The sequence below is a fragment of the Rhinolophus sinicus genome, linkage group LG03 (assembly GCF_036562045.2).
Source record: "Rhinolophus sinicus isolate RSC01 linkage group LG03, ASM3656204v1, whole genome shotgun sequence".
Classification (NCBI taxonomy): Eukaryota; Metazoa; Chordata; class Mammalia; order Chiroptera; family Rhinolophidae; genus Rhinolophus; species Rhinolophus sinicus.
Window position 1 is genome coordinate 54,229,521 of NC_133753.1, and position 15,435 is coordinate 54,244,955.

General features: G+C 35.2%; 1 protein-coding gene across 3 annotated transcripts in view; it reads right to left on the bottom strand.

Annotated features, from left to right (window-relative positions):
* UNC13C (unc-13 homolog C) overlaps positions 1 to 15,435 on the bottom strand; it is a 504,352-nt gene that overhangs the window by 294,178 nt on the left and 194,739 nt on the right. For all 3 annotated transcript variants that reach the window (XM_074327725.1, XM_074327724.1, XM_074327726.1), the window contains exons 5-6: positions 12,072 to 12,150; positions 9,868 to 9,939 (exon numbers count right to left, since the gene is read on the bottom strand). In XM_074327725.1, coding sequence (XP_074183826.1) covers positions 9,868 to 9,939; positions 12,072 to 12,150 — 151 coding nt within the window. The remainder of the gene's footprint in view (positions 1 to 9,867; positions 9,940 to 12,071; positions 12,151 to 15,435) is intronic.

The window sequence follows — 15,435 nt, forward strand, 5'->3', positions numbered from 1 at the left end:
TTTTCCTCTTCTGTCCTGCCTATCTAAGGTATTATTTGACAATCAAATTGTATGATGGCAAACATCTTTCATAGACTTCAAAATACTAAATAAATGCTAATAATTGATATTGATAATGGACTTTTCAATCAACAACTGTAGGCCAGTAGAAATAGAGACTTGTTTAGAAGAGGCCTCTAGGGTTCTCATACCCCACCATGCTTTGCGACTTCCTGAGAGAACACTAGAACTCTCTGAAGTTACATTTACAGATAATTTCACACAACTGCCTGATGCATATGAAACATATTTATATAACTCCTGTAAGAGACTAGCTGATAAGCAATGTGAGAAGGGAAGCATTTATATTTTGCGTTAATCATCCTTAAAACTCATTTCAGAATATCTTCCTACAGCATTGAAATGGCCAACTTTCCATTATTTTTAATTCCACAGTATGGTAACAACTTACTTCCCTGTATTATTACACTTTCTTCATTGTATGTTTTCCCAGAATATGTGTGGTAATGGTACAGGGAGATTCCCAGCTAGGGAGTTAAACTTTACTAAAAATACTTCTTAAGTACTTTGAACAACAAGATCCAGCCTTGCTAGTCCATGAGGAGGGTCCGGCCAAAGCTCTTCAAGTGAATCTACAGAGCAGCGGTCTGGTCAAATATGGCAGTAACTCAAGTGGGAGACCCCACGTTAGGGTTTATACAGAGAACAACTAGATTCATCATTTTCCAAAGACAGCTTATGCCAAGTAAATCTCTTGGGTTTGTTTCATAATGAATATATCTTGCAAAGAACTGTTAAGAGTTCTGTTAGAATTAGGAGCATGTATTATTTATCTTTGCTTCCCCTTTACTGCCTAGCAAAGTGGGCATCTTCAGTACCATTAAAATGAATTGAATGATTCTTGGCATAACAGATCTTCCAGGAGCTGTCCATAGTTTCCTGTTCTCGCTGAGCTGAGGGACTAAGGGTGTGTGTGTGTGTGTGTGTGTGTGTGTGTGTGTGTGTGTGTATGTAATATAGTATTGTTGGTTTATTCGGTGATTTTTTTGTTTGTCGTAATAGGGGAAAAATAATAATTCTAACTTAATAGAAGAGTGGGAGGGAGTAGAAGAGAGAAAATACAGAAAAAGTAAGAAATACATATGAATGTAGAAGCAGATTTGAGCAAGGAGTTATTTTTTGAACACAAATTCATATTTTAAGATTAAGTAAATAATTAATACATTTTTCTAATACCTTACGTTCATTGTCTTTTTATTGAATTCAAGTGACATATATGTTAGTCCTCTAAATCTGTAGGCTACAGTAGGAGTAATAAATATAAGGAACACTTGGTAAAAAAATTAAACATGCTGGAAGAAAACAAATAAAAGAGTTCTGAAAAGATAGCTGAGAAGATTTCTTGAAATGTTTGGTTTGATTTGGTTAAGGAGCCATGATCCATTTCATGAAAAGAAAGAGTGACGCTAATTTCAAAAAATAAGAAACATGAAAAATTTACTAGATAGCATGTTGAAACTCAATTGAATGAGGCATTAAAACAAATGCCAATACATAAAAGCTATAATAGCTGGAGAAAAATATTGGATAATTTACTACAGGGTATATATCCCCAGTCTCAAGGAAATGATAATGAGTCTTTTTCATTCCTGATTTTTGTGATACAAGCATGTTGAAAATTACTTTAAAATAAATGGCATATAGATGATGTATTATAGAACTGTACACCTGAAATCTGTGTAACTTTACTAATAATTGTCACCCTAATAAACTTTAATTTAAAAAATAAAATTAATACAAAATTTAATTTAAAAATAAATTAATACAAAATTTAATTTAAAAAATAAAATTAATACAAAAAATGTCTTACTCCTGAAAAGCATAAGATAGAATGATGGTCAGTTTAGAAACTCATTAAATGAATAGCCAAGGGAAACATGTAAAACTACGTCTCATAATAGGGGATTCTTACATCTTGGGGAATACTGCATCTCGGGGGGAAAGAAGATGCAGCAAAATAAGACCAAATCAAACAAGATTATAAGAAGGGCAGAGAGTGAGATTTTTGTGGAATAAGGCATAAAAGATAAGAGGCACTGATTGAAAGACAGAAGAAAAGAAGGGGAAACACTAAAATTAGCCATGGACCTGGGAAATGGAAGTCTGTAACTCACCATTAGGAGTTGCATTAAAGGGAAGGAAACATTGTTTGTTGTTATTGTTGTTGTTTTTAACGTAGTGTTTAGAGACGGCAGAGATCTAAGGAGGTACAACTACTAACAGGATCCTAGCTGAAGTGAAAGGATGGGACTGGGTAGTTACCAAGAGAGGGTCTCTGGCTTAGGTAAACCAGGAACCAAACATATGGAGAGGGTGGTCCCCAAAACAAGTGGGGCTGTAATTACTGAAACTAGGACCCAAGCACAGAGAGGAACCAGCAATTTGGGAGACTTGCTGCTAATCTATTTGAAATGTTTCTAAACTTTTTAAATCTTCGACAACAAACATGTATCATTTTCTAAAATGTAAGTATTTTCTGATTGTAATAAAATGTGTGCTTATTGTAAACATAATTCTAAAGTACAAAAATCACCAAAATTTAAGAAATAAAAAGTTTTGAATTTAATTTTTCAGTTAGGAATGGTCTGATATATATTCTCCCAGTATTTTTGTTTTAATAGACAGAATGGGAGAATTTTGCAATTAGGAAAGAGCCAATAAAGATTTTTTTGGTTTTACTGAAGTGATTTTGCATTACTGAAATAAAAAAGGAGGCATTTTTTATTATGCGTAGATACTGTTTTAATCTGTAGAAAAGAGGTAAGGAAAGCTTTGATTGTAAGCCTTTGTAGCCAAGTACAACCTATAGACTACAAGGGAAGGATGCTCATAGTCTACACAAATAGTTTGTTAAAAACTATTCCAAGAAACTGGAATTTAAGGTGCCTTGACCTACTACATCATATTTGAACAATTAGGACACTGGAAGGAAGTGAATTGCCTCTCCTATATGAGGAAATTAAAATGAGTCTGAGAAATAAAACAATCAGGCTTCCTGCCAAGAGCAATGACTAGTGTTTTTAGACTACCAATATTCCAATCTACCAACTGTTAGTACTTAGAACAGGAACAAAGCTTGTCTGCCTCTATTTGCCATATATCTTTTCTCTTTTCCCCTACTATGTTAACCACTACAAATTAACTTCTGTTTTCCTCTTCAGCCTGTGGGTTTCCCTCATGGAATTATGAAACCCATGCCTTTCCCATACTCGAAAAAAAAAAAAAAAAATCACATTTGGGTAATTCCAAGAAAAAGTATGTTTCTTATTTTGAAGCATTTTTTTGTGCGTGTGTACTTGATGTGAGCTTTTCAGAAATTAAATCTATTTGCTGTCCTGTATCATATTGCTATTTCTGGACAAAGTCATCAGAAATATTTCCAGAGCAAAGATTAGGTACAATGTGACCTTTGAAATTTGTTATAAACATGAAGACAGAATAATGGTAGGATAAGTTCCTGAGTATAGAAACAGACATCATTTCAGGACTAATTTACTCAATCGTTTTTCTGTAACAGAAAATGCAGAAAATAAGTTATATGCCTATCCACAGAAGACGATCAGTAATTTGTTTTTTCACTTGTATTGTCTTATAACAGATACTATCATTGATGTAAGTAAACTGTGGGGTGAGTCCAAATGCTCTCTAGTATGACAAAACCTGATCTGAACACAAATTAGGATAGTTTTGTCATGTACTGTAAGTATCCATTTTTCCCCAAATTCAAACTTTCAATGAGAATGTATATATATGACAATTAATAATGTCACATAAATAATGGGTGTGGTATGAGATGAGTAATTTATTAAATATGAGGCCAAAAAATAATGTGAATTTCTCCACTGGGGAAAACTTTAGTCATTTTAATGTGGAAAGTAATTTGTATTGCTTTGGAGAAAGACAGAGTTCTTAAAAATCTCCTGACAGAAGCCCTGAAAGAGCTGGAAGGAGGCTTAGTATACTGTGAAAAGAAAGGGAAGAGGGTGAGAGATCACATTCTGCTGTTCCAAACAAAGTAATCATGGAGCTATGGACAACTGTGGGGTGAAAGGAGTTAATAATGAAGATAGTAAGTAATATTTACTACATACTTATGTGTCAAAAATGGTTGAAGTGCTTTCTATTTGTTATCTTATTTGATTTCCCCAACAATGCTCTAGAAATACCACTATATTCAGTGCACATATTGAAAAACTGACCTGGCAAGATGGCAGACTAAGTTAATATAGCCCACTAGAGAAGTGTTGGAAAAATATTTTAATATGTAAAAGAGCTGAAAAGAAATTCCCCAGGTACCTGAAAAAGGAAGGGAGGAAGAAAGAAAGAAAGAAGGAAGGAAGGAAGGAAGGAAGGAAGGAAGGAAGGAAGGAAGGAAGGAAGGAAGGAAGGAAAGAAAGAAAGAAAGAAAGAAAGAAAGAAAGAAAGAAAGAAAGAAAGAAAGAAAGAAAGAAAGAAAGAAAGAAAGAAAGAAAGAAAGAAAGAAAGAAAAACATAATGCCAGAATTACAAATGTTGATTCCGTGGGAACCCAAGAGATGTATTTGGGATCCTTTTAAACTCCTTGGGCTGGGAATTTGGAGTTTTCAGATCATTTTCAGACGTAACATTTAGACTTGCTTTCTTTCTAATGTGGGCCTTGAGGGTAGTAACGAGAGCCTAAGCATTTTCAGAGCTGTATGTTTTGTCCCCCCCAGAACAGAATTATTAACCCCCAAATTTGAGAAGTATGTTTATTGAATTAATCTATAAAAAGATAAATTCTCATATTGAATTTTAAAATTAACCTTTGTGAGCTATACATAAAACACATTAAGATTTAAAGAAAGGGCTAGAAAAAGTATCAAGGAAATTTGACTTATCAATCTAGTGTAGCTGTATTAATATCACATAGAATACATTTTAAGAAAAAAACATTTAAGAGAGGATTATTAGTAAAAGTTGAAAGAAACAATTTATCAGGAATATAGAAGTCCCCAAACTAATATATCCAACAGAAAAAGCTCATATGGGATACCTACAAAATTGATTAAGCCATAAAACAATTCTCAATTAAGTACAAAGACTAAATATATTATCCATGTCCTCTGAACACAATACAGTAACAAAAATTAAGCCTGTGTGACTTATCTTTGGAGATTAAAGAGAACACTTTCTAAATAACTAATAAGTCAAAATATTAATCAATGGATCATTTATGAAATAATTATATCTCAACAATGAAAACACTGTTTATAAAACTTGTATGATGCAGCTAAAATGTATTAAGAGGAAAATGAATCGTTTTAAATGCATATGTTAAAAGAAAAAAGAAAATTATGTTAAAATAGACAATTGTGGTAGAAAAGAGACAGAAAACCTTTGAAGGTTGAAAAAGGAATAAAATGAAAGAATACACAAGGAATGGACATATTCTCTTTCTAACACTGAGTCATGGCTACTAGGTGTATACATTATTATTTATTCCCTTCACTTATATTGTAAATATTATCTTGTCTGCATGCAATAGTTAATAACAACAATAAAAAATAAGGAACTATACATTCAACTCAATAAATTATAAAAGCAGCATCAGGATAAATACCAAGAGAATAGAGGATGAATCTAAATAAGACAAAGCAGAAATAAATAAATAAATAAAATAAAAAACAAAGAAATACTATGGAGTCAATAAAACAAATGCCAGAGATATTGCTTGCAGTTCTGATTTTACAAGAGTGAAAAAAATACAAGTAAATGATAAATGATAAAAAGATAGCAGCACAAGTTTTATACATAATTATATAAAAAATTTGATATTAAATTTGAAAATTTAGAAAAAAGGAAAACTTTCTGGAAACATATAGATGATCAAAACTGACTCTAGAGTAAATGTTTAAAGAACATGGATACAACTATTATATTAAATAAATTGATTCAGTCGTCAAATAATTACCCTCCAAAAAATTGAAAGATAGTTTTAGTGGCAAATTTTACCAGTCGTCCAAGGTATAGCAACACTTATTTTATGCAAGCCATCCCAGAGAAATGACAAGAAGTTTAGTTCCCCAACTTATTTTATGAAAGTACTTGATTATTGATGACAAAATTGTCACACAGTAAACCATAAGCCATCTATGAACATAGATGCAGAAATTTTATATAATTAGCAAATGTTGAGAAAAATCAAGGCTAAGAGTGTTTCAATAACTTGCTCAAGTTCTCAGAGCTAGTAAATGGTGGGGTTGGGCCAACATTTATCTCAAGCCAAAGGCTGTGATCTTGAGAAAGACAGAAGCAGGACCAATAGCAAACCGTGTAAACAAGATCATCTTTAAGTTTGGTATCGTTACTGCTGGTTCCCAAGTCAGCACTCCCTGGAATCTGACCCTTAGCTGCAAAAGTGAGAGGGAGGCAGTGAAATTAGCATGTACTCTCCGAATACCTCAACACAAGTACCTGCCCCACTTCTCTGAATGCCACCTGCTCTGCCTGTAAGACATAGCTTTTTTTTTTTAAATTCTTACAAACTGTGAGATAAGTATTATTACTTTCATTTTAAGAATGATGTAAACAAGTCTCAGGGCATCAAAGGATATTGATAAGAAACAAGTTCTCGGAGGTACTAAGAGGTGGCACTGAGATTCTAATTCAGGATCATATGATTTCAACACTTGTCCATGTGGCTTGAAAAGATTTTTGTCCCTGAGCAGGAGTCCAGAGGACTGGATATATATAGGCCTACAACTTCTGGATTCAAACCTGGGTACCAGACAGGTGTTCTGACCTGCTTCCTCCTTCCACGTGATCGCTCTAGTGTCTTGCTGGGAATACAGACCAGGTCTGATCTCCTGATTACTCCCACACCTAGTTTTCCTCACTCCCTTTCATTGGGCCTGAATTCCATCATTGGAAGAAGGACCCACACTCTCCTAGACAAAACAACCCTTACTGAGAATTGACAAATCCTGGAAACATGCCATTAGACCAGCTTTCTAAACATGGTCATCAAGCCAGCTAGAAAAATCAGCTTTCTAGAATCCCTTTTAGGCTTGGTGAATGGGATTCCTCCCTTGACTTGAGTTTCCCATAACGCTCATCTGAGCCTGTCTTAGTTTAAATACTGCTGCCTGCTAGAAGCTTCCATTATGCCCTGTAGCAATAGTGGGTACAAAACATCGTATCTCAGCTCCCCTCCCACTATCTTCCAGTCTCACCACTGCAGAGACTTTTTTAGCCAAATTGTTCATTGCCTTATTTCCAGATTCTGAGACATTGCTTGACACAGAGTAGTCAATTAATATTTGTTTAATTATCGAATGCATTTACTTTGATTGCCCCACTGTTGGGTTCATACCTAGGAAACTCTGAGAGCAAGAATAAATCTGGGCAGTGTGGTTCCAGGCAGGCTACTGCTGTGGTATCTGGATACTAGATTTTTATTCTTTCTTCTGTTATTAAGCCAGATGGATATGTTCAGAAACTGTAATCGTTAAGGGTTTATTAGACTGAGATTCCCAATCAGCTCCAATAGCTCCTCATGGGTGATCTGGGATTGGTGATGGAGGGGGCACCTCATCATGGCAGTGTGCTTCACCTACTACCAACAGAGTCTAATGGACTGCTGACCCACTGTCATCTTGCATAAGACTTTAGAGCCCTTTCCTGCTTCAGAAGAGATGACTGAGTTTTCTACTGTGCACCTCTTTAATTACAATAGAATTACTAACATTTGATATTTCTACAAAGCTGGGCCATTTTCCTTTAAGTAAAGGCAAATATTTCATGCTTTCATATTGAGGATGTGTAGGAAGACTTTCAGCAAAGGGAAGTGGAAATGATTCACTTCAACATTTATGTTAGTTGCCCATGTAACCAGTTAATGTGACAGCTTGTCAAGAGTGACGTTTAATATGCCTATTGTACAGAAGTCATATTTCATTTACTTTTTGAGACATGGGCCCAAGGGAAATGGGCTCTATGAGTTTGAGAGGGAGCTGATGGATACTATTTATTTACCCACCACCCACACAGAAAACTCTTTTGCATAGGCCTTCTGAAATCAAAGGGAAATGACATTAAATTGATGAAAAGTAGATTAACAGTTGATTTAACCATAAAATGAGGGTACACTCCCTGCCAGAGCCTCAGAAAATGTAGTAACATTCCTCTAACTTCTATTGCTCTTCTCTTAGCTTTTCATAGCAATGAGTATTTGTGCTTCAAACCAATTGCCATATTTTAAAATATAAGAAAGGAACAATGGAGGAGCACATCAATAAAAACTCTTGAACTTGATTATTTCTTTGAAAGCAAAAGAATAGATACTTCAAGATTCAGCAAGCAATACAGGGCTTTCTCATACACCAGAGAATGTTTCCCTTCTCTTGAATCCAAACTGTGTTCAAAATATTACACAGCATCTTACAGCTCTGGGAAAGCAGCCATATTCTTTAATCCTGTGGCACAAAGGAAATGCTTTAACTTGCTGTAGCACCCAGATATTCCAATGACTATGTATAGTTTTGCTGATACATGCTGAGATCCAGAAAGTTTGTTGATAAGATCTAGGAAATGTTGGCTATTGGAAGATGACAAGAGCCAGAAGAAGAGAATGAGAAATATAAATGTAAATAATAGTGTCTAAATGTCAAGTGTACAGAAATTTATAACAGGTAATATTTTTGGTGAAAGTTTTATTTTATAAGAATGACAAAGCCACTAAATTTGAGAGAGGTAAAGTATATTAATTTCCATAAAGAAGGGCACAGATAAATTGTCTTGAATAAAAGCCCCCACAGAGTGTCTGCGTGGGATGCAGCTACAGGGCACAACATCCACTGCACATTAGAGCTGACTGAGTTTTAAAAAACCTCTTCTACTCAGGCTAACACCTGACACCAATTAAATCAGAATCAATGGGAGTAAGACCCAGACATGGGTTGTTTTAAAGTTCCCCTAGGTAATGCTGAGGAGCCAAATTTAAGAATCTCTGACCTAGATATTTGCAGCCTACTTGTATCTTCTAATTGGTTTTCATTCAGCAAGAAAATACAAAGCTTCTACCTCACGATGGTGTACGAAACAATAGAAATGAAAATATTTAACAAGAATGACAAACAAAATACAGTACTGCCCTCAGGGATAGCAGTCAAAAAGGAAAGATTTATGCCAAATAATCAAATTAATTGTTATAACAAAAATAATAAAACCAGTAGCTCATCCTTATCATTTCCTATACCCTAGATTCTGCTGGGTGTTAAACATGAATCCACTCTCTTAGTCCTCAGTCTTGTCACCTCAATGCACCGATGAGAGAACCTGGGTTTAGAGAAGTTACGTAAGTTGCCAGATGCAACAAAGATAATTTAGTGGTGCAGATGTCACTTACCCGAAGCAGCCCTCACTCTTAACTATAGTACATTATGGAGGTTGTGAGTAAATGCTAGAAAAGCCCAGCGGAGGAAACTAATATTTCAGCCAGAAGGGAAGAAGGACGTTTGGGAAAGCCTCATCTAGGAGGCAAAATATGAACTATTAAAAATTTAGCAGGATTTTTTTTTTTTTTCAGGGGGAGAAAAAAAGCTACACAGTGTTAGGATGGAGTAGCCTTTCTAACGATGGGAAAGTGCATGTATGTTTGAGCAGCAGAGGATACTTGTATGATAGGGAAGCTGAGGCCCAGAGGAAACTTGTGTAGGGTCAGCCTCCTCCCATGCTCCCACTTATTCCTGGAATACTGGAATGAACAGTGCAAATGAGGGGCTAAAATAGAATGGTTTTCCACTGGACTGCAATGGATGGATAGTTAGTAATTGACTCTGTACCTACCAGTTCCTCATTATCTAGTGATGCCCTAATCACCATAGCCAGGGAGAGTCCAGACTTCCGGGCAGCTAGCGTCTAAAATAAACAGAATTATGGGTTATTGGTACATGAGGTAGTTGCTCAGCTGGATGTAAAAATGTAAGCACACAGACTACTGTTGTTCATGTTTCGTCAACAGGGACCTGCCATTTTCATAGTTGGCCAATTCATCCAGAATGTGCAATCATAGAACATTAAACCCGAAAGAGGCCCCTTAGATCATCAAACCCAACCTCTACATTTTACAGACGACAAAACTGAAGTCCCACAAGGCAGAGTGACCAGCCCATGGTTTCCAGGCTTAAATGGGCTTCTAGAAATTTTTTTTTCCCCCAAGTTGGTCATGATCACATTCCACCATAAAACATGACCATCGGTACAGAGTGAGCTGATGTGTGTAATGGCCCTGAATCACAATGGTGCTAGATGGTTCTTGAGTTGCTCACAGTTCCCTGGAATATTCTTCCATATCTAGACAGCAGGTTTTCTTCCAAGGGCCCATTTTATCAATTGAGAATCATTATACCCAGATTTGTTTTTTTCACTCAGTGCTAATAACTTAGGTGATTTCAAATGAGTCAAGTCCCTGTAGTTTCTCCTGTAAAACAGAACCATTATACTGCTCCCACCTGAAACATAGCAATATAATAAACTTGACAGTGCTATAGAAAACTTTGGAAATCAGAAGTTCTATATAGGAATATTAAATCTGCTCTCCCAGTAGGAGCAAAGGGAAATTATAGTGGAATAATGTATTTGCCCATAAATATATCTCGTTGTAGCTACAAAGCCATGTATCCAGATAAAGTTTAGTACAATCCAAAGTGAGGAAGTCACTCTCACCCATCTCCTCCCTACTGTGCAAACCTATAGATAGCTTATCTCCAAGGGTTTACCCAAGTTGAACTTCCATCCTGACAATTGTCCCTAAAGTTTTGTTTTTATCCTATTTTAGTCTGTATGTGCACCTGTTTACATAAGTTGGTCTGTCTTTCATCATTGAACTAGATGTTAAATTCTTGGAGAACCCAACTTACACTTGTATGTCTCTATTTTTTATTTCCCCATCTTGCCCTCTTTTATCCCATGAATAAATAAGTACAGTGTACCTTTGAAAAGGCTGTCAGATATTAATTAAATAAATTGAAGAGCACTTACCATGGCCTGAAGATTCCCAGTGTCAGAGAAAACAAAGTATAAATAGATATAAGAAAGGTGAGAAAAGAGTATAACGATGTTAAATAAACCTAAACTTTTAAAAAATATTCCACACTATAATGGCAGGACTCTGAGCTAATTGAACAGACATGTCATGTGTTCCAGGATAAGATCTTTCCAGCCAAGATTTCATCTTTTCTAATTTAAACTAAAGTGATGGCTTCTAGATGAAGGTTTTCATAGCAAAATTAAAAATGACTGACATCAAAAAATTGTGGTTTCTGTGGGGGGGAAATATACTTTCATGTCATAAATTATTAAGAATGTGCCTCCAGATAAATGTGAACACCTTGTGGATGATAGAAAACATTATTTTTCATGCTGATGGGCTATTTGTTTTTATAATCTAATACAGACCATTATTAATTCTTTGCATCTCTAGATCTTCCCCAGCATATTTTGTTATAGGGAAGTTTGAATTTTTCAGAGTTATATTCAGGGCTAATAAGGTAATAATGATTTGGGAGCCCTGGTTTTCTCTGATAGTGGAACAGCTTATTTTGGTTAGATTTAATCTTAATATAATGGAATAAAAAGTTGATTAACATGATCTGCTTGTTTTATAAAGTGCTTAAGTCTACTGGGTTACGGTGAAGAAGTTAAAATCAAGCCTTAAACTATAAATTAAACTTGTGGTCATTCATTACACTGAACACATCAAAGCCCAGTTGTAGCAGTTCACTTGGCATGCTGTGTGACTTCCTTTTGTCAATTATAGGGTCATTTTAACTCCAGCTGTAATTTCAACTAATATCAAAAGCTGTCAAAAGGTTAGAGTTATTTTCTCCATCTAATAGATTTTAAAGAAATAATACAACACTTGCTAGAATCTGGTTTCTTATATGTTCTAGTCTATGAAGTTACAGGCCAGGTATTTAAGAACAACATGACATCTAATGAAAACAAAGTTAACGCATGCAATCAAAGAGAAATAAGCAGGAATGACTTACCACATCTCGTACAATAGGTAAAGTTTTTTTCCTGCGGAGATCTGGCATACTGTCAATACCATAAAGTCCCCGCCCAGCCCTGAAAGAGGAAGAAAAGAATGATTTCAATAGGTAACTAACTTCCTAGAAGAAAAATTCCACTATTCCTTGTGAAAAGGCTGTGAAAAAGATGAATGGAGACAAGGGTTTTCAACTGGTTTACAAAGCAGCAAGGATCCAAGACTGTAGGACGGTAGAGTGAGGAGAGACTCCAGCTACCACACATAGTGATCCCTGTCTTCTTAGATGCTTCCCCGCACTGAAACTTTAAAATACATATGGCCTGGTTTGGCCTGTTTAACTGTCAGTGTCGCAGAAAGGATAATCAACATTGTTAGGTATATGGAACTTTGTACCAAATATTTTGGTTTAAGTTGGGTTTACCTGCAATGGTAAAGAAATTACTTTTATTATAAAAATATCATTTTCTGTGTGTGCATGGCATCTTCACAGATTAAACTCCAAAGTGGCATCTTAAGGATCCATAGACACATTTAAAATATTAGTGATTACCCTAATACTAGAATTTCCATGTATCTGAATTTATCCACGGATAAAAGCACAAGATTAAAATAATGTGTTGTACAAGGATCTTCACAGCAACATTTTTTTGTAATAGCAACAAAAGCTAGATAACCTAAACATTCAGCAACGGTATATTGATTAAATGAGTTATAGTATATTATACAATGGAAAGAATGCAGTACTTACAGTAATGAGGTAAATGTATATATGTACATACAAAAAAATACTCATAGCATAAGTGAAAGAAAATAAGTGTGCATGTTCATAAGTTTAGTGTGATCCCATATATATGTGTGTGTGTTTATATAGGCACAGAAAATATCTAGAAAGATATTCATCAAATTGATAACCATGGTTACTTTTGTGGAGTAAAATTGGGTGAGAGAAAAAGAGAAGACTCTTACTATGTTATAAATTTGATAATGTTCTATATTTTTATAAGTATGTGCAATTTTTGTAATTTAAAATATATTAATATTTATGTTTATAAAATATTTTAATATATTGAATTTGATCTTTATTGCATCAAAGTTAGTCTTTTTATACAATCAAAGGTGCTAACATCACAGCTGATAGCTTCTCTTTCTGCTCACCTACACTACAAAACTTTTGTTAACCTCTAGCTTAGAGTCAACCTTTTCACCAGAAACAACACAATTTATAACTGGGTGTTAGCTGAGCAGCTCTGCCATTGGAACAGGCTGCCATAACATTTTATAGTCCAGTTTTTCACTGACACACAGATGCTCTCTTTGCTCTTGCCGCTTAGCTTAATAAAGGGAAAATTTGGTTTCACTGGATTTTTTTTAGTAGCCCTGGTCTTATGTATTTAGTAGCCCTTTGTACTATGTATTAGCTTGGTGATCTTGGACATTTCATTAAATGCACTAAACAACTCATGTAAAATAGTAATAAAAGAAAAATATTAATAAAGATAAAATGGCAATAATCTGTAACCTATACGTTTGAAAATGAGGTTATAATGTGATAAATTTGAAATATTGAAACCATTGCACATTAAGTGAGAAGGATGTCAATGATGAACGAATTATGCTTAAGGTCATGTATTCCAACTAAAAGTTACCTTTAGTTTCGATCATAGAATATGGGAAGGAATAACTGTGGGGCAGAGACTGAGGAAAGAAACAAGACAGGGAAAGGAGAAAAGATAGGAGGGAAGACAGTGTGTGAGAGAGAGTGTGTGTGTGTGTGTGTGTGTGTGTGTGTGTGCGCATGCGTGCGCGCACGCGCACATGTGCATACATGTGCATGCCCCAGGGATAGATGACATTTAAGATCCTACCCACCACTGATTCTATGGGAAGGGAGTTAATAGTTTCCATTATTGCCCAGAATAATGCCAATTGACATTGTCAAGGCCAAGGACTGTTACGGTCACATGATAAAGGTCAAGAACTGGGGTCACAGAAAAGCATTATTGGCAGCTCTTATGAACTGCCAGAAACTGCAGAGTGGACAAGGGGAAAAGAGCAATGAACTTCTGTCTTCTTCAGAAAGTGAACCAACTATTATATGAGTATAACTTCTTGCTTCCCTCCTATACTCTTTCCATATACTTCCCCTCTCCCTGCCAGTCCATGCTTGACTCTCCTATTAAAAATATGGGAAAAGGATTATGTGAGTGGGTTTCTGTTCACAGAAGGTAAGAACAGGAGTTTTCCAGTTTTATTTGCTTTAACCTAAGGCTTTCACTCCAAGCAGTTTCTCCTTTCTATGAACAGAATTCATAATAACATATAACGTGCATTAATAAATGTCTTTCCACTTCATGGCAATTTGAAACATTCGATTGTGATAACAGTTGAGAAGGTGATTTATAAATTGCAAAGTGTTATATAAATGAGATGTATGCTTTCTATCAACAATGATTTATTTATTTTCTTTATATTTTCCTTCTTGTGGAACTTTATTTGTTGAGAGCCCGCCTAACCAGGAAAGATCTGGGAGAGACTAAATAACAAAACATGGTGAAGGCTGAAAATATCGGTAGATAAATAAATCATTGACATTCCAGGCAAGAGGTCAAGTTCATGGATATCAATTCAGATCCAGAAGAATATAGTTAGGCTCAGTGATGAGAAGGTCAGAGGGAGTCACCCACACAGGCAATAGCAGACAAGTCTCTCTGAAGGTGAGATCTGATTCTAGGAAAGCTGTTTGACTTCAGACATTTTTGGTATAGCTGATTGAATTTAGCTATCCCGCAAACTAAGTAAGAATAGCTCATAGTTATGTGATGCTTACAGGAGCCAAATATAATGCCAGCAATTATAGCCAACATTTACGTGTATCATTTCATTTAATTCTAAAAAAAACCTAATACTCCAAATAATCAAAAACATCCCCAAATCCAAATCATTGTATAAGAACAGTCATTTCCTTCATTTTATAAGTGAGGAAATGGAGGAATAGAATAGTTCAGAATCATTCCCAAGGTCATTATCTAAGTCAGAGGTAGCAGTGCCAAGCTCTATGAACCCAAGCTGTATGGTTTACCGTGCCCAATTGTTTACATGTTTGGATCATTACATATTTTCAATAATATGAGCTCAGCCTTACATATAAATCCCATTTTATTTTTAACAAAAGTAAAGTTCAGCAACTCAAGCCTAGAACTATATGGCAGAGCTTAACTTCCATTGCAAGACTGTCTTACCTCAAACCTCATATTGTTGATAACTAAACCTTTTTTGTTAGGAGGAAATAAGTTGATCTAGAGGAAATCATCTGAAAAATTTGATCTGAAAAATTTTCAACTTATTTTTAAAATAGTATTATC